This window comes from Neopelma chrysocephalum, unplaced genomic scaffold, assembly GCF_003984885.1.
Source record: "Neopelma chrysocephalum unplaced genomic scaffold, ASM398488v2 Primary Assembly neopelma1_137, whole genome shotgun sequence".
In the NCBI taxonomy this organism is placed as follows: Eukaryota; Metazoa; Chordata; class Aves; order Passeriformes; family Pipridae; genus Neopelma; species Neopelma chrysocephalum.
Window position 1 is genome coordinate 396,145 of NW_020897799.1, and position 18,750 is coordinate 414,894.

The window sequence follows — 18,750 nt, forward strand, 5'->3', positions numbered from 1 at the left end:
CACAGGCTGCAGGATTTATACCCAGTCCAGCTGGGTGAGATGTGAAATACGTAACACATCCAGTATCTGGGTGCCATTTTTCTCTCCCTCTCACACACACATCTATACACATACTTACAGTATAGGGTGCAGAGTGGGGAGGTCAGCGAGGGGACTCACTGCAAGCACAATGATTCCCTGTCCATGCAGAGAATACTCATGGGTCAGGCACTGGACAGGACCTGCAGGAGCTGGACAAGGTGAAACAGCACCTTTCTGTACCTAAAGAGTGACAGGACATGGGGAATGGCTTCACACTAACAAAGGGCATGGTTAGATGGGATATTGGGAGGAAATTCTTCCCTGTGAGGGTGGTAAGGCCCTGGCACAGGTTGCCCAGAGAAGCTGTGGCTATCTCATCCCTGGAAGTGTTCCAGGCCAGGTTGGACAGGGCTTGGAGCAACCTGGTCTAGTGGAAGGTGTCCCTGCTCCATGGCAAAGGGGTTGGAACCTGATGAGGTCTAAGGTGCCTTCCAATCCAAACCATTGTAGGATCCTCTGATATGAAATATGAGCTTCGGGGGCAGCCCAAATCTCTTCCTTTCTCCCCATTCCCAAATAACACCTCTGAGGATGGGCTTTCCTCCCAGGCCCCTTTCACAGTCCCAGCCTGGGCAGACACCACAGAGCCCCTAGTGAGCCCAGTGCCCTGGGGAAAGCTGCCAGGGCAGAGGAGAGGCCAGGGGCCGTGCTGTGAGGATGAATCCCTGTCACTTGTGAGCCTCAGTCTTGCTTTGTCCCGTTTGGGATGTCCTGGGATCGCTGTGATGGATCCATCCCTCCAGCCGGGGCCACACCCTGTGTGTTTGCAGCATGGCCCCTCAGGACCCTGCGGGGGGGCTGCTGGGACCCGCAGTGCTGTCGGGTGCTCCAAGCACCCGCGGCTGGTGCCCGGGTGGCCACAGCCACGAGCTTATCCCCAGCTTGCAATGACATCTAGTGGAGCCACCTCGGGAGGAGCTCAGCGAGCCAGTGCCAGTGCCAGGCCTCCCCCAGCGCTCCCAGGGCTGAATTCTCCCCTCCAACCTTCTCTACAAAATGTGTGGGCACGAGGCAAGAGCCAACACCCCATTTCTGAGTCACAGTTGGCCACAGCACAGCTTCCTGGGAGCCAAAAAAATCACCTTTTCTACAGCAAAACTGAGTCCCCTCCAGCCATGCTGTGACTGTGCTTAATGAAGAGCTGAAGATTATTATCGTTATGTGGAGTCTTTACCTCAGGTTCTCCTCCATCCCCAAAACATCCCAAATAAATGGTTTTAGTGTGCCAAATGCTGCTGCTGCAAATCCAACAGCTGCTGTGGGAGGTGGCTGGTGGCAACAAACCACACCAAGCCACAGCCAGGGACACGCTGGATTCTCCTCTGAAGGCAAGGAAGGTAAGAAAAATAAACAAATATACTACCTAGAATAAAAAAAACCCCAGCGTGGTAATGGGAACATGAAGCAGCAACTCCTCCAGATCATCTCCCTGCAGATAGAGCAGCACCCACAGCAGCCAACAGATCCTGTTTTAGACCTGGAAGAGTGCTGCAGCTTGATCCTGCTTCACTCCTGTAGAGATATAATCATAGTCTTTAGGAGATGTAATCATAGTATTTATTTAAGAATTAAATGTGTCTGAAAGTGGCCTAAATTCCCCATGCAAGAGCTGAGTCGGTGCCTCAGTGCCTGACTTGGCACCACTGCGAGGGAGCCAGTCCCCATCTGCTGGGGGTTCATGGCTGGTGCCCACGGCCAGAAGCACCTTCTTTGGACATGGGAGACTCTAGAGAATGTCATGAGTCTGAAAGACCCTGATAAGCCAAGGGAGAGGCTTGTGAGGACCACGGGGAAACAATGATCCAGAGCAATTCTGCATTTTCTAAAACAGCTTTATTTAAAGTAAACAAGCAGAGGCAGCACAGCAGGAATCCAGCATGGGCAGGGATGAGGGTAAGCACCGTTTGCAGCTTTTATATGACAGAAGGGAAAGAAAAAACACATAAAACCCTCGCAAACAAACATCACTTTTCAAAGACAAGACAGAGCTGCAGATGGCAATAGATGAGGTACCATTGAGCCAGCCTCAAGTCTAACCTTAACCCAAGGCAGCTACTTGAGCAGTGAGGGAGATTCCAAATCCGATCCCCCCAAAAGGTTCCTTTATGGAGCAGGTTTGGGACTTGCTGCTCCTATGCCTGATGGAGACAGGGCCGGGAGGAGGTTGGCACTGCCACCAGCTCCCTTCCCATCCCAGGGAAGGGGCTCACATGGAGAGAAAGTGCTTTAAATGCATCCATGGACAAACTCGATCATTATCCACATTTGAAAACTTTGCTCCCACCAGAGCAGATCAAGAGGGGAGAGAGACATCATCATCCCAGCTGAGACAGTGCCAAGGGATTGCTCCACATCCAATGCCAGGCAAACCCAGAAAGGGGAGGTCCCTGCTGTGGTGCCCTGTGGCATCCATGGGAGAGCAGTGGCTCTGAGCCACCCTGCTTTGGATCTGTTCTCAGCCTGGCTGGAGAGCAATGAAATTCATCTTTGGAAACCAACATTCTCCTATTGCACCTCAGTTTAGTAGGGAACAGCCACAGATGTCCTCACAAGCAGTTGTTGCCTCTATGTTCTGCCCCTCTCCTCCCCCCCAGTATAAAGACTGATTTTGACATTTCTCCAGCCTTACTGTGAGGAAGAAATATATATATATATTAAAATACCTTTATTACATCACTAAAAACCTGTGTAGTGTCCAGAAATCCATAGTGTCCTTGAGCAGCTGGCTGTTGGCAGCACAGGAACTAAACAGCCAAAACACCCACAAAGAAAATAGATTTTAAAAGCAACATGTGCTGCAAAAGCTTTGGCAGCCGCATCCTCCTGCGAGGAGGTCGGGGACCGGCTCAGCACCGAGCTTGGGGTGCCCAGGGCTGGGGCTGAGCCGGCTGCAGGTGCTCAAGCACTCTGTGTCCAGGCAGGAAAGATCCATGACCAGCAGCAACTTCCCTACCCCAGGATCACCAACCCCAAGGTGTCTTTGGCAGGTTTTCATCCGTCCCCCCGTCCCCGTAGCCCATTCCACCCCCCTCCCCGTTACTTCTTGAAGAACTTCTTGTTGAGGAGGAAAATGAGCAGGTTAACGTTGACCTTGGCCTTATCAAACATCTTCATGACTGCTACGCCCTCGTACTGCAGCTGCAGCAGGTCCTGGGGGAGAGGGGACTGTCACTGCCACCAGCCCCATGCCCGGGAAGAAGGATCAGCTCAGAGCTGGGCTTGCAGTGGGAGATGCACGACAAGGCTGCCCCCAGCTCAGGGCAGGGCTCCCCGTGGGCTCTGAGTCCCCCAAAAACTGCAGGTGGGGGGACACCACCTGTCCCCTGCACCCCCTGGCCTCGCTGGGCACTGGCAGCCCCAGGACAGGCTCCCCACCTGGTAGTGCAGCTGGAAGCGCTCCATGTCGATTCCCATGAATTTGGCTTTCACCTGGAACTTGCCCGATTCCTCGCAGGGGATGATGTCAAAAATCACATTCTTGAACCTGAGGGGACAGAGCCACTCACTGCCAGAAGGAGCTTCATGGCCTTAAGGCAACCAAGGAGCTGGTCACCCACCCAGCACAACCCCTCAAGCACAGCAGCCAGACCCACAGCCCAAATCCCCCCTCCAAATCCCAACTGTCCCGTGTTCTCCTACGTGAAACTACTTTCCCCATCCCAGGAGGACAATGGTGGCTCAATGTGCACTCTCCTCCTGGGTTATTTTCCTCTACCTGCCCAAGCTTTCATGGAATATCCTGAGTCGGAAGGGACCCACAAGGATCATCGAGTCCAACTCCTGGCCCTGGCACAGGACAACCCCAAGTAACGGCTCCTCCCATGGAGCCAGGGCTACATACTGGCTGGGTGGCAGGTCCTGGATCTCCAGCAGCACCCCCTTCTCCAGCAGCCGGGCCGCCGTGTAGTGCAGCGACGGCAGCTTCTTATTCTTCCCACTGACCCTGGAAGAGGAGGAACCACATGCTGAAAACTCATCTCCAGCCACCTGTGTCCCCTTGGACCCCCAACATCTCCAGGAGTCACAACAACCAGAGAGCAGTGAAAACAAATAATGGGGTTTTTTTAAAAAGTACTCATTTTTGGTAAGAAACCGTACTTGTTGCTGGCTGCCAGGTTGTCGAGGCAGGTCTTGATGTACTGGTTGTAATAATCAATTTGCTCCTCGTAGAATAAGGTCTTGGCATCGAGGCCGTGCAGGGTCTGCCTCAGCTTCAGGAGCTCGGCGCGGCGGTGCTGCCGGTGGCGCCGCTGGTTCCGGATGTCCTGGAGGGAACAAAGCCAGGCAAGAAAGCCAATATACCTCATTCTGAGCTCTCTCAGAGCACCAGAGCAGGGTCTCAGGGGGGCTTAGAGGTGACCCCTGACTCAGCACACCTTGGCCAGCTCATCAATGAGCTCCTGGTACTGGTGGGCAGAGTCCACCAGCCCCAGGCTCTCCAAGCGCCGCAGGTTGCGGATGATCTTGCGCTTCTTCTCCTCCATGGAGAGTTGGCCGTTGGCAGCCAGGGAGTGGTGCCGCTTCAGCTGGGTGGGGGTCTGGGCATCCTGCAGCGCTCGCCTGTGCACGAGGCGGTCGTGGGTGGCTTCCTAGGGAGGAGAAGGCGTTGAGCCTGGAACGCAGCTGAAACGGGGCACGAGGAGACGGAGCAACCAAACCCCCTCTCGCACAGTTTGATGTGGATCTCTCCTGGTCCAGAACACGTGTTTTCTGTGGAAACCGGAGCTCTTGCTGGAGCACAAGAGCAGTGGCCAAGGCTCCAAGAGGAGCAGGGCAGCTTTTTGGTGAGGGGTATTTTTGCCATTTCGCTGCAAACGTTTTTAGCTCCTGTCCAGCAGCAGCCTCACTCAACCCACCTCGTGCTCCAAGGCTTGTGTCCACAGGATTTCTGGGAGGGAATCTCCTGACTGGGACTGGATCACATCCACCAGCATCTGCTTGGTGCTAGACACCAAAGTGAGATGTCAGGCATCCACTCCAGGCCGCCACCCTGCTCACAATATTTACTTTCCTCCCAAGGGTTTCTTGCCCCTCTAGAGTATCCCAGCCCCCAGCACAATCCCGATGCCCGTGGGCCCCATCCTCACCTCAGCAGCAAGCTCCTCGTGTCGCTCTCCTCACTGCTGGCCGCTGGCACCAGCTTGCCAGTGAGGGTAAGGGAGATCTCTGTTCTGCTGAGCTGAGAGAGCACCTGCTCAGCACCACTGTCTGCCAGGCTGGCAACACTTTCCCCTACAAGGGCAGAGAGAGCCCTGCTAGCTGTGTTGGGCTCCAAAGGGCCAGTTTCCCACACAGAAGGAATCCAGATCAAGCCTCATGCAAGTCAAATTGTCCCCTTGTCCACCCTCCTCCTGACAGTGTGGGTGGTGTGTCCCAGAGTTTGACCTACCAACCAGGGATTGGACCGTAGGAATCTCATCAAGATCCTCCAGGAGCTCGTGCAGGGGGTCTCCGTGGTGCGGCGCAATGGAGTCCTGGTGCTCGAGCAGGAGCTGGACGGTGCAAGGGATGAGTCAGTGGCAAAGGGGGATGCAAAGGAAGAGGGAGCGAGAGCCCCCTTTGCATCCTTTACACCCAAAAGGGGGTGGAGCAGATATGATGTTCAGGGAAGGACAAGCAGCAACAAACCTGCAGAATCTGGGTTATTTCCTTGCTTAAAAAAGAAAAAAGGGTCAGGAGGAGAGGAGCTGTGCTGGGGGTGGGACACAGAAGAGTGTGAGGAAATGTGGCAGAAAGCCCAGGAGGTGGGAGCAGAGGAAACAGAGCTGGCTTGCTGTGAGCTTTATGCCCTTACCTTGTGTGTGTTGATGAGCTCCCCTACAGTGATGTAGATGACTGGTTTGGCCACTGCCACCATCTCTGAGTACTCGTCCATATTAAACCTCTCTTCTGGTTCAGGGACACAGCAGGCAGCAGAGATGAACCTCCTGCAGAGAAGGACCCCTTTGATCAACCCCAAAACCCTGCCACCGGCCCACAGCCGCCTTCTCACCCCGATGCTGTCCTGGTGCCCACCTGAACTTGTTGTGGGTGTCCTCCAGGTACTGGTTCACCCCGCAGAGATGTGCGTTCTCCCCGTCGAAGGCCTTGCGGGCGGCCGCGTGCTGCAGCACTTTGGCGATGGAGCCCAGGCTGCGGCGCTGCTCGGGGTGCAGGGTCGCCCCAGCCAAGAGGTCCACGATGTCAAAGCCGTCAGGGGCCACCACAGCCGGGTTCATGAAGCGGTAGTAGAGCAGGTTGCCCACAATCTAGGGCACGAGACAGGCTGGGGTTGGGGGAGCAGGCGGGCTGAGGCCCGAGGAGGTGGTGGCTCAGCAGGGAAGGGTGTTGCATCCTTGAGCTGCCCTGGGGGAGCCTCCCAGAGGGGATGGCACCTTTGAGAAGAGCCCACCCTTGGCATTTCCTTAGTGGCTCATGGAAAATGTTGACTTGGAGGCATTTTTAAGTCCAGAGGATTTGACTTTCTGTGAAGAGATACTGGCCCTTCACGTGCAGACACAGATGAACCCCCCCAAATGGCACAGACCCCCCCAGCCCCAGGGTACCTTATCGATTTCCTCTGCTGGGGCCTTGGGGAATTTCTCAGTCAAGGATGCCCTCAGGATTTTGGCCATGTAACGCATGCCATAGCTAAGGAGAGGGCAGGGAAAGGTCCATCAGCATGAAGGACCACCCTGCCCCAGCTCTACCACCCACAACTCAAGATACAGGAAACCCCCAGCCCTGGGGCAATGGAGGAGCCCACAGGAGGGGCTGGCAGCTGCAGCATCCCTCAGCTCCCTCTTCCACCCTGCTGCCAGCCCAGGCATCCCTGGAGGAAGCCTTCATCCTCTGAGATGACCACAGCTCAGATTCTCCCTGGCAACACCTCAACACCAGCAGTAAAGCGCTCAGAGTGGCACAAAGAGCCAGCCCATGGGGCGCTGCTGGTATTTGGTTTCAGCTTGCTGACAGCGCAGTAAAACAGCCCTGCAGCACTGAGGGGGCAAGAGGACCCCAGTCACCGAACCTTCTTTCTAAGGCCTTGCTAGAGACACCTCTGAGCTGGCAGTGCTCCCGGGGTGGGCACAGAGACCACAGGGATACATACGGGATCTTGTCGACAGAAGAGGTGATGGCAGAGACAAACTTGTCTGTCATTGCCAGGAGGTTTTGGATAGAAATATCCAGCCGCCTTTGGACCTCGGGGTGGCTGAGAGCCTGCTCAGGGCTGACCTCATACGGGAGCTTGCTGTGAAAGGAAGATCCCCATCACCATCCCAACGCCCGTCACCCTGCGGTCGGGCCGAGCCTCCTCACCCAGGGCCTGACCTTCTCTGCCCACTCTGTGACTCAGCCTGGTTGATCCACGCCTTGTAGATGTCCACAGGGTCGGTACGGATGCCGAGGGCCTTGTCCTGCAGGACGTCCTGCACTGGGCCGCCCAGGATCTGCCGCAGGGCGTTCTGCCCACGCGCGTTGCGGTAGAAGCTGACCACCAGCCGGATCACTGCGGCATTCCCCATCAGGATGTCATGGACATGGTCCACCTTGGACCTGGGGAGAGAGACAGAGCGGATGGGATGAGGGGATGGACCAGTGTGTGTGTTCTCCAAGCAGGAGGGAGTAGCCAGAGGAGATAACTGCATCCAAGATGATGCCCTTGGTTCAGCTTTTGCCCAGGCCTGTCCCCAAACCAGGACACCCATGGACACCCATGGACACCCACCTGACCTCCTCCTGCAGTGCCACTTTGAAGAGCTGGAGCAGCAGATAAGCCTCCCGCGGGTTGGATGCGTAGTTGTAAAGCGTGAAGATTACTGACTCCATGAATTTGGTGGACTTGTTCTGGGGCATCTGGAAGATCAGCCTGGCCAAGTAGACCGGCTGTGTCTGCAGGCACGAGGGACACCCAGCTAACCCAAATGTTGTAGAGTGTTGGGGGACCAGGTCCCCACACTGCCCCCCCGCTGTGGGGGACACAGCAGATCCCCACAGGCCCCACCTGCAGCAGGTAGAAGAGGTGCTGGTAGGCCTCCAGCTTCTGCCGCTTCTCCTTGCTGAGCGACTTGAGCCCCTTCTGCTTGTCTATGGACATCATCTCTGAGAGCTGCTCCTTGTTCTTCTTGGTCAGCTTCTTGCAGTGGGAGACCACCTCCTGCATCCACGTGGGCAGGGAGAGAAGTGCTGGGGACTGCCATAGGCTCCAGCATTCCGACCAGCCTCTGGGAAGAGCCTGAAGCATCCCAGTGCTCCTCAACCCCTCCCAGCCACTCCAACCACTTGAAAAGTGAAGCAGAGACAAGTCCAAGCTGCAATGCCATGAAGAGCAGGACCAACGGGCTCAGGCACTTTGGCAGGACCACATGAGATGTTCGAGATCTTCCCCTCACCCCTGCCCTGCTCCCCACCTGCAGCGTGATCCTGTTCTTGACCAGCAGCCCGATCTTGATGTCCATGAGGTCCAGGTCACTCTCCAGCTGCCGGCTGGCACGAATCCTCTTCACCACCTCCTCCTGCAGCCGCAGCACCTCTGACTCCTCCCAGAAGTCATGCTGGCTCTGCTCCAGCAAGTGGATGAAGCGCCGGACGATGCTCAGTGGTGGCCTCTGGGCATGGACTGCAGCAAGGCACAGCGACACCGTGTGTGCTTGCAGGGGGCAGAGCAGCCACCCCACCACAGACCTTTGGACCCCCAGGATCTCACCCAGACACCCCATCCCCCCCGGAAAAAGCATCTTCTTGCAGTACTAGGACATGGGACAGGACATGGCCACACCGCACAACAGCCCCCAGGAAGCTTTTGGGGGCAGAGGGGCAGCTCCAAGGCTGACGCCCAGGAACCACCAAGGATCTGTCACTCCTGTCCTTGCCACAGGGACACCGATGGCCAGCCTGCCACCACCTCCCCACCATGCAAGGCCAGCGAGGGAGGAGGCAGAGCCCTCTTCCCAATCAGCCCTCACACTTTAGAGCAGTGATGAGCAGACACTTACCCAGCATCCTGTAATCCCCACGGGCCTTGTTCGCTCGCACAAAAGCCTGGATTTTAATTACAGCTTTAATCTGCCAAGACAAACAAGAGGGTGGGGGATGTTTCCCCACAGCATCCCTGACACACGTGGGGAGTGCAGGAGAGCTGGACAGGCATTTGGCTGCCTGCTCCCACTGCTGGCAGCGTGCCAAGGCCTGGGATGAGGGTCTCCACAACCGGGGAGGGATTTTGGGACTCCACCCTCCTCAGCAGTTGTTCCCCTGTGCTCACTGTATTTCAGAAGCTGCAGCAACTCCAGAGGTGCAGCTTCGCTTCCTGCAGCCAATACCTCCCTTTCCCCAAAATTTCCTTCCCCTCAAATGGGCATCTTGAATTCCCTGGTTTTTGATGGAACTGGAGTGGTTTTTGTCTCTCCTCACACCTCACAGAGCCTGATAGTTTGGCTTCCAGACCCCCTAGGCACATTTTCCTTCCCATCTGTCCCCCTTGGCCAGGATGCAGCAGTTCCCCCTCCAGCTGTGCCACGAACACTCAGGGAAGGAGATCCAACCATGGGCTCCAGATCATTCCCCTCCCTCCCCACCAGCGTGTTCCCAGGAGCTGTTTTGCTCCCATCCCATCACTGACGTTCTGCCTGAAGTAGCGCAGCCTCTCCTGGTACTTCCTCCGAGCCTGCCACATCCTCACACCTGCCTGGATCTGGAAGAGATGTTCAAATAGTTGGATTCTGCAAGGACTCACTTGGTCAAAGCGAGTGGGTGGAGAGGGGGGAAACTGAGGATTTCCAGAGGTCTGGATTGGATACTAGGGAAAATTTCTTCATGGCACAGGCTGCCCAGGGCAATGGTGAAGTCACTATCTCTGTAGGAATTTAACAGACGTGTGGCACTTGGGGACATGGGTTAGTGGTGGCCTTGGCAGTGCTGGGGGAACAGTTTGACTCAATGATCTTCAAGAGTTTTTCCCTTATCCCCTCACACGCTGCCCTGGCCCAGCTGCCATATCCCCCCCGGCTTCTCTGCACTGGGCAGGGGGTAGATGCCACCCTGCAGCTGAGCAAGAGGGCGGCAATGCCCAACGAGGGAGCAAAGGCTGAAGGAAGAGTATTCCCAACCTTGACTGCAGCCGCTGCGTTGGCTCGCAGGTAACACAGCCTTTCCAGGTAAGCTCTGCGCTGCTTGTACCCCCTCCAACAAGCCTGGGCACAAGAGAAGACACCAGCTAGAGACCTGCATGAGGCCATCATGACTCCCAGTCGGGAGCACACAAGGGAAGAGGATAACGCAGCACAAGAAAAGAGGAAACCAGCACCCAAAGCAGCTGCCGTGAGAGAAACAAGCCCCACACCACCCCCTGCAGCACCTCAGGGGGCCCCAGCAGTGAAATGGCAGAGGTCACTGGACCCGCCAGAGGATGCTGTGAGCAGCTGCCCACGTTTGTGTCCCCGTGCACAGAGGTGGGACGGGTTCTGGCTGCATCACCTGGATCCTGATGGCAGCCGGCTGCTGCTCCCGCAGGATGTGCCGTCGTGCCGCGAACTCCCGGCGAACAAGGAAGCCCCGGAGCCGAGCCTGCAGCCTCACCACGAAGGAGGTGTTGGACACCCACAGGCACTCCCGGTCATGCGCCGCTGTCACTCGGGTGATGACCGACTGAGGGGACGCGAGGCACCAGCTCAGCCCCAGCGATGCCACCGGTGCCCACCCAGCCCCGTCCTGCCTGTACCTGGATCTCCTCCCGGCTCAGGTGTGTGGTGTTGAGGCCACCGTCACGTGGGTGCTGCCAACTGCCCTCAAAGGTCTTCAGGCTCAGGTAGTACTTGGCACCGTCTGGGAGCCTGTGCCGGATCCAGTACAGCTTCTCACTCCCTGCAGCCGGGACAGACAGGAACTGCTGGGTGGTGCTGCTCCCCTCGAACATCTCAGGTGGGGGGGGGCAGTTCTGCAGCTCCCAAGGTTTTACCTGCCGGTCTCTTGGTGGCCATGAGAGCCGCCAGCTGCTCCTGGTAGGCACCGGCACAGGCGCTCACCACACCACACAGGGCCACGTCGGGGTTGCGCAGCACCCGCAGTGTCTGCGCCGCCTTCCCTTCCTTGATGGCCTGGTTGATGGCAGCGATGCCCAGAGCCACTGAGGGAACAGAGGGGGCTCACGTCAGCACCTTCTCATCCTCTGACCCCCACAGCAGCACCCCACCCCACAAGGGCGCAGCACCCAGAGCTTCTGTGGGGAGAGCACTCACTCCTTCTGGCTGCCACCGTGTCCTGGTTAGCCCGGCAGACCCCTTCCTGGATCTCCTCCCACCAAAGCACAGCTCCATCATCCCCTGTGGCCTGTGAGATGGGAGAGTTGGGCATGGGGGGAAATGGACTCTGCTTTGCAGGGTGCTGCACTACTGGGGTGGGGGGTACTTCACAACCTTGGGGGATGCCATGCCACCAAGGTGGGGGTACCCTGCATCCAGGGCAGAATGTCATGCAGTCAGGGGGGTACCCCACAGCCAGGGGGGTTGCCATGCTTCCATGGAGGTTCTCCACAGCTGACGACCCCCACCCCACCTGGGCTTTCTGCCTCCGTGCCCTGGACAGGACGTCGTGGTAGCGCTGGGCGGTCGGGAGGGCGATGTCGGGCAGGGCGGCCTCCAGCAGCAGCAGCGCCCTCAGCGTCCTCTCGGGGTCTGCCTGCAGCAGCGCCTCATTGACCAGCCCGACCGCGTGGACTCCTGCACGGGAGGGAAGGGACGTGCTGCTCAACCCCCCAAGGGAGCCACAGCCCAGGGTGGTGCGAGGTTCACTGGTGTCTCATTGGGGCTGGAATCCCAGTGCAACCTCCCTCCTCGGGCTGTCTGCAGACCCTCCTGCATGCCCAAACCCCATGTGGGCAGGACTCACTGTCATTTTCATCCTGCACCAATGAATTGGTGCTGTTCACACTGTCCTGAATGTCATTCCAGCTCAGGAATTCAGCTCCTGCTTCCCTAGATTGGCCTTTCAGCTGCTGCAAGTCCTCAAAGTACCTGAAGGAGAGACACAGGGCAATGGCTTGGTGCATTCCAAGCAGGGTTCAGTGCATTCCGAGCAGGATGGCACCTTCTAGAGCCAGCTGCCTGGCTCTTCAGAGGGGAAAGGCAAGGCACAGGGCAGGAGGCTGCTTGAACAAACCCACAAAAAGCACAGGCCAACTGACCATCCCCTCCCACTGGATTTCTCCACACTGACCCCAAACACAGAGTCCATCTCCTCACCGTTGTGCATTTGCATCCTCAACTCCCGAGAGGCCCAGGGCAGGGCTGACCAGGCTGCTCCAGAGCCCGTCGGGATCCCCGACATCCAGGGCTTGGTTGACCAGCGCCACGGCCGAGAGCATCTCCACAGCCACAAACAGCTCCTCCTGTGCCAGCTCACCCTGCGCGGGGCAGAGACACTGATCCCTCATAACCCCCTCCTCCAGCCCAGCACCCCCGGGTGCAGGGGAAGCACCAATCCCCCTCATCTCCCGTCCCTGGGGGTCTCTCACCCGTGGGTGCTGGCGCTGCAGCAGGGCCAGCTGGCGCTGGTACAGGGGGGCAGCAAAGGGGTGCACATCGGGCAGCTGCGCCGCAGGGTCCGTCAGCGCTTCCAAGGTTTCAGCCGGCATCCCTCGGCGGATGGCAGCGTTGATCCGGCTGACGGCCAGCAGCACTGAGGGACAGACCAGGAGAGCTGGCACAGGGAGGCTGCAGGAGGTGGCCGTGCCTGGTCTCCCTTTGGCCGGGCTGCCGGCAGGGGCACTGGCTCCTGGGCATTCACGGGGCAGCACCACGAGCACCATGTCCCTGTTGGCACTCACTGGCTCGCTCCTCCTCGCCCCTCCTGTTGGCCGTGAGGATCCCTGCCTGCACCTCCTCCTGGTCCAGCATCTCCAGGTAGCCCAGGTCCTGCAGTGGGCAGAGATGGGTGTTGGGTTTCACACCTCATTCTGCTCACACCAATGGAGGAGCAATGCTCAGACCCTGTCAGAAATCTGCCAACCCGCAGAGCAACTCCCACCCAGGGGACCCTCCTCTGGACCACGGGGGTGCACCCCCAGCACAGGTACCCCACACCACGGGCTCCTGCCAGCACCTACCAGTGCCTTCTGCTCCCGGTCCACGCTGAGCTGCTCCAAGTAGAGCTGGAGGTTGTCGCGCTGGAGGCAGCGCAGGGCCAGGACGGGGTCCTGCAACGCCCGGTGCAGTGCTGGCACATCCTGTCTCTGCAGGGCATCATCCACCTCCTCCAGAGCCCCGTGCACTGCAAGAGGCCAGTCCATCTCAGAGGTGAGCAGGTAAATCATCTCACAGCTTCAGGGAGCAAAGGCAGCTATGGCTGAAGCCTGCATACCCATCATTTTAATTTCTCCTTGGAAATGCACATCCAGCCCTGATCCCTGATGGGTCTGCATCACTCCTTCCTGCTATGTCCATCACTCTCCTCATGCCCTGGGGTACCATGGTCCCACTATAAGCCCTAGAGCCCCCCCCCAAGAGGAAAGCCCCAGCTTCCCTCACCGTTCACTTTGTTGATGTTCCCTTGGATTTCAGCCTGGGTCAGACACCGATCATAGACATCCTCTCCCTCGGGGATCACCTGCAGATACTGGAGAGAGACTCCTCACCCTGAGCTTTCCTCCCAAGCTCACCCCATAGCACACAGCGGGGTCCCTTGCAGGTGCCTGGGCTCGTTTCCCAGTCCCAAGCCCTGGAGACCAACTCGGCCCCCAAAGAGGAATCATCTCCCCCATCTTCTGCTCAGCACAAGGGCTCCCAGGCTGTGTTTCACCCAGCAATCACCGTATGGTCTGTGGCCGAGGGACCCCTCCAGCTGGAAGCACCCACCAGCCCATCAGCAGAGGGGCTGCTTCTCTCCCAGTTGCCCCCTCCCTGAGCCCCCCATGCCCTCCTCACCCTGTTCCTGGCATTGCTGCCCTTCTCCAGCTTCGCCCGGTGCAGCACCTCCTGGTAGGCGCCCGCCAGCTCCCCACGCAGGTCCTGCAGCATCGCGCTGGGGTTGCGGAGGGTCTCCATCGTCTGGGCCACCACCCCCCGATCCACCGCTTCGTTGATCGCCAGCACCGCGGCGTGGACTGGAGGCGAGGCGGGAAGGAGGGGGGTGAGATGGGACACGGAGGAGTGAGATGGACCATCCACTATAACCCTGCACGCAGTGGGACAAGAGCCACTCCCTGCACGATGGTGGGAACCACCAGAGAGTGAGCTGCAGTCTCCAGGACACGGGAAGTCTCAGTGTCTCACAGCAAGAACAGGTAGTGTAGAACCCCCGGTGCTGCCAGCGGGGAAGGGGCTGTGCCAGCCCTTGCAGCCACGTGCGGGGCTGAAGGTGAGCAACCAGGTGCCTCCGCTGCATCCCAGACCAACACCACCTCCCAAAGCACCACCTCCCAAGTTTGCTGGCTGCAGACCTGGTATCCAGGGGCTGATTGCCCAGCCCTGCTCCCCACCAGGCACCCGTCACCTGCTGCTTCATCCACTGAGAGCTCGTTGGCCAAAATGCCGCCGATCTTGCTGAAGGCAGGCAGCTGCAGCCCGTACTTCTCCAGCTCCCGCTTCATGTTGTTGATCTCCTCCTCTGGAGCAGAGCAGAGAGACTGCACTGGAGCGAGGGCAGCCAGCAGAGCCCCTTTTCCCCTTCCAAACCAGAGGGGTGCAGAAAATCCCCACACTGGGGTGAGCATCCCTGAGGCAGCTTTGGCAAAGCTCACCCAAAATCTTCACTCCCCACACCCCTCCTGCCACAGGATCCCAAAACATCAATGGCAAGCCCCTCCTCACCAGCCCCCAGCCCAGGTCCCCACACACAGCAGCGTACCTGTGAAGTTCACTTTGCCATACAGGTCCTGGATCTGAGGAGCCAGCCCCAGCTTGAAGAGGTACAAGCTGAAAGACAGACCATGACCGTAACATCACCTGCTTCTCCCTCCCAAAGCTGCTGTGGCAGCCGAGGCTGGCGGGTGACGCCACCAAAGGGCTCGTGAGTGGTGACAGCCAGGCCAGGCCACCCACCTGAGTGCGTGGATGCAGTAGACCACCCGGGGCATGTTCTTCTTGTCGTAGATGTCGGTGGTCTCCGGGTGGAAGATCTGCCAGAAAGACAAGAGACAGCTCAGGTGGGGATGGCGTCGAGACGGTCCCTGGGCAGGATGGTGTCCAAGGGTGGGGGGCAGAGACAAAGACCCCCTGCCACACCAGCACTCCCCACAGTGCTGCCACAGGGCAGAGGCCAGCATGTCCCTTGGCCGGGGAGAGCGGAGGGGGGACATTACCGAGGGAAGCCCCACATGGCTCATGGCATCACGCCAATAGTTGATGTTATCCGTGTGCCGAAAGTGAAGCCCAGCTGCCTGGAAAAGAGGAGCTAGAGTCAGGCTGAACTTCTCCTATCCCTGGGGTTCCCCACCAAACCCACCCAGCCAGGGCAGGCAGTTAAATTCAGAGGCAACACCCGTGAACCCCCAGGGCAGCACAGTTCAAGGACCCCATTGCAGCCATTCACTGTGAAATTGTCCCTCAGTGACCGCTGTCAGTAAAGCCCCTCCTTGCTCTGCACTCACCAGTGACAGGGAGGTTTGGGGGTACACCCTAAGGAACACACCTCTGGTGTTACAGCCTTACCTTGTACCGAGTCTGCTCATGATCGTAGATCTTCTTCAGCGGGACCACAGCCGGGGCAAAGCAGTGGCCCAGCTTGGCCAGGAGGACCCCGTTGCGCAGGGTCTCCTCCAGCTCGGTGGGGGGAGGCAGCCCCTCCCCCAGGCAGGCCTCCATCCAGCTGGCAGGGCAAAGATGGGGCACATCACGGACCCCAGCATCCCACCAGGCAGGAAAAGCACCCAGAGGAGACCCTCTCAACCCCCTCCCCATAAATGCCCCTGGCAGGGAAGGTCGGCCCCCAGCCCTTTGCTGCCAGGTGGTTCTCAGTTTGGGTGCTTGGCTGAGAGCCTCCCCCCAAAAACTACCCCCAAAAGCATCTCTGAGGGCCACAAAGCCCCAGAGTCTGGGCAAGATTCTGCAGCATTATAGCCACCCCCACCCAGCCCCCCTGCCCTCATCCCCTCTCCTTTGCACCCCTTTTCCCCCCCAAATCTGAGCTCGAGGGGCTCCCCAGGTGCAGCCCCACCGCTTGGCTTCCTCCAGGTGACAGAGGTACTGGTAGGCAACGTTCTGTCTCCTCTGCTCGTCCATCTCAGCCGCAGTCAGGCGCTCACCTGGGCAGTGATGGGGGTGCCCGTCAGAGCCCTCTGCTTGGGGGGGCTTTTGGAAGCCCCCACGGCCACCCACACTAAGATCTGGGAAAGGGAGGCAGGCTTTTAGCACAGCAGCCTCCCACAGCCACATGGGGGAGGCACCAGCATGACGGTGACACCAGCCAGGCCCTTCAGGCGGTTGGAGGAAAAGTTTCCAACTTCCCTTTTTCCCAAATAACGGCCACAGCTGGCACCCAGAGCTGGCACCAGGGAGCGGGGGCCCAGAGTCAGCACTCAGGGGGACACAGCTGCAGGTTTGGGATCCTTTGGCACTGCTGGTGCTGGAGGCACCCACGACTGCTGGGGGGCACCCGGCTGCCCACCACCAAACGACTCCTCAAAACATGTCCCCGTTTGTCCCCAGGCGCCTGGGACCCTACACAGTACTGCCCTTCCTCTACACACACCCTCAGACCTGCCTGTTCCCTCATCCCTCTGCACCCCCAGACCTACCTGTCTCCCTAGATCCCCCTGCACTCCGACCTCCCTGTCCAACCAACCCCCTGCACCTCCAGACCTACCTGTCCCCCTAGACCTACCTGTTCCTCCAGATCCCCCTGCACCCCCAGACCCACCTGTCCCCCCAGATCCTCCTGCACCCCCAGACCTACCTGTCCCCCCACATCCCCCTGCACCCCAAGACCTGCCTGCTCCCTTCATCCCCGCCTACCCCCGGACCTCCCTGTCCACCCCCCGGCTGCCCCAGACTTACCCGCCCCCCATCCCCCTGCACCCCCAGACCTGCCTGTCCCCCCGCACTCCCCATCGCCTCTCCTCCCCCGGCAGTCCCCCCTTGCCGGTGCTGGTCACTCACAGCGCCCCGTCCCGGTTCCCTCCATGGCCGCGGTGACGGCGGCGGCTCCACCCGCGGTTTGAATCTCCCGCCGCCCACGTGGCTCCGCGCGGGGGCCGCCGGGGGCTGCGGTCCCGGCACCGGGCGGGGGGAGCCCGTGCGTGACACACAGTGGGGGACGGGGGGCCCCCCCGAGGGGAGGGGGGAGTCGTGAAGAGGGGGGGTGACCCCGGAGGTTGTGCACACACCGGGGAGCGGGGGGAGCCCGTGGGTGCGGGGAGTGGCACAAAACGGGGTGCGTGGGGACCCCCGAGGAGAGGGGGGGAGGCCGTGGGTGGGGGGAGTAGCACACAGCGGGGGGCAAGGGGAGTCCCGAGGGGAGAGAGGGAGAGAGGGAGGGAGGGTGGCAGCACTACCGAGGGGCAGGAGGAGCCCGTGGGTGTGGGGGGTGGCACACACGGGGGGGCGGGAGGACCCCATGGGTTTAGGGGCTGGCACGCAGCGGGGTGCAGGGGGAACCGGTGGGTGAAGGTCCAAGCAGGGGCTGCTGGGGGACCCCACCTCGGGCTGTGCCCAGGGGCCAGGGCTGTGCCAGGCCCAGGGTGCCAGCCCTGGGTTCACTGTGCCCTGGTTGCTCTGCAACTGTCCGTCAACCTGTGCCAAAGCACAGACCTGCCCTGCCACAAACCGAGCCCCCAGCGCCTGCCATGAGCTGCCGAGACAGCGAGGAACCGGTTGTGCCATCCATGGTGTGGTTGTGTCATCCATTGTGCCCGTGTCCTGCCCATCGTGCGCTGGTGCTGCCCAGCACACAGTTGTGCCCTCCATCGTGCAGTTGTAGGATCCATCAATCCTGGTTCCGGCTGGCACGGAGCTAAAATATTCTCCTCAGTAGCTGGCACAGTGCTGTGTTTTGGATTCAGAATGAGAATAATGTTGATAACGCTGATGTTTTGGTTTTTGCTTAATTGTGTTTCTCCTAAGTCAAGGACCTTTTGATTTTTTTGTGCCTCATGCTCTGCCAGTGAGAAGGTTCACAAAAGAAACTGGGAGGGAGCACAGCCCGGGCAGGTGACCCAAACTGGCCAAAGGGATATTCCACACCATAGACCATCATGCCCAGTATATAAACTGGGGGAATTACCTGGGAGGGGCTGATCTGCGTTTGGGAAGGGAGTTTGGCATCAGTCAGCGAGTGGTGAGCAATTGTATTGTGCATCACTTGGGGGTTTTTTCTTTCCCTTTCTTTTTATTATTATTACTTACCATTATTATTGTATTTTACTTTGTTTTCAATTGTTAAACCGTTCTTATCTCAACCTACAAGTTTCACTTTTGATTCTCCTCCCCATTCCATGGGGTTGGAAGGGAAAAAAAGGGGGATTGAGCGAGTGGCTGTGTGGTGCCTAATTTCCATCTGGTCTTAAACCACGACACTGTCACCCAGTTTGTGCCGTCCATCCATGACAGTCTCACACCGGTGCTGCTGCACGGAGTTGCCATGGTGCTGCACACCGTGCTGGTGACAGGGATGAAACCAGAGCCAGCGGGGCCATTGCAGGATGTGCTTCCCCAGGAGCTTTGTCCCAGCCTGTGCCAGCTCCTGCCGCTCAGAACCCGG

General features: G+C 58.8%; 1 protein-coding gene across 1 annotated transcript; it reads right to left on the reverse strand.

Moving 5' to 3' along the window:
- Window positions 1-1,320: 1,320 nt before the first annotated feature.
- Window positions 1,321-16,780, reverse strand: IQGAP3 (IQ motif containing GTPase activating protein 3). The gene is made up of 37 exons (XM_027699166.1): window positions 16,210-16,780; window positions 15,705-15,861; window positions 15,356-15,433; window positions 15,096-15,172; window positions 14,902-14,969; window positions 14,548-14,661; window positions 13,980-14,158; window positions 13,584-13,671; window positions 13,163-13,326; window positions 12,884-12,971; window positions 12,572-12,735; window positions 12,300-12,460; window positions 11,947-12,071; window positions 11,614-11,777; window positions 11,298-11,388; window positions 11,018-11,185; window positions 10,781-10,923; window positions 10,537-10,707; window positions 10,170-10,253; window positions 9,683-9,754; window positions 9,057-9,126; window positions 8,472-8,680; window positions 8,066-8,218; window positions 7,790-7,953; window positions 7,393-7,617; window positions 7,172-7,312; window positions 6,627-6,711; window positions 6,097-6,329; window positions 5,876-6,008; window positions 5,471-5,573; window positions 5,169-5,313; window positions 4,938-5,025; window positions 4,458-4,670; window positions 4,180-4,346; window positions 3,923-4,024; window positions 3,457-3,565; window positions 1,321-3,231 (listed from the first exon to the last, which is right to left on the reverse strand). Exons 1-37 carry the CDS (start codon window positions 16,425-16,427, stop codon window positions 3,118-3,120), a joined length of 5,028 nt encoding a protein of 1,675 aa, XP_027554967.1. The 5' UTR covers window positions 16,428-16,780; the 3' UTR covers window positions 1,321-3,117.
- Window positions 16,781-18,750: the final 1,970 nt, after the last annotated feature.

Bases quoted from the DNA above. Each gene is read 5' to 3' on its own strand.
- IQGAP3 (XM_027699166.1), bottom strand. From the start codon at position 16,427: ATGTGGCTGTGGGAGGCTGCTGTGCTAAAAGCCTGCCTCCCTTTCCCA. The intron at 8,219-8,471 runs GTGGGGAGCAGG...ACGTGGATGCAG, and splicing joins AGAACAGGATCACGCTGCAG to GAGGTGGTCTCCCACTGCAA. The intron at 3,232-3,456 runs GTGGGGAGCCTG...CCTCTCCCCCAG, and splicing joins GCTTCCAGCTGCACTACCAG to GACCTGCTGCAGCTGCAGTA.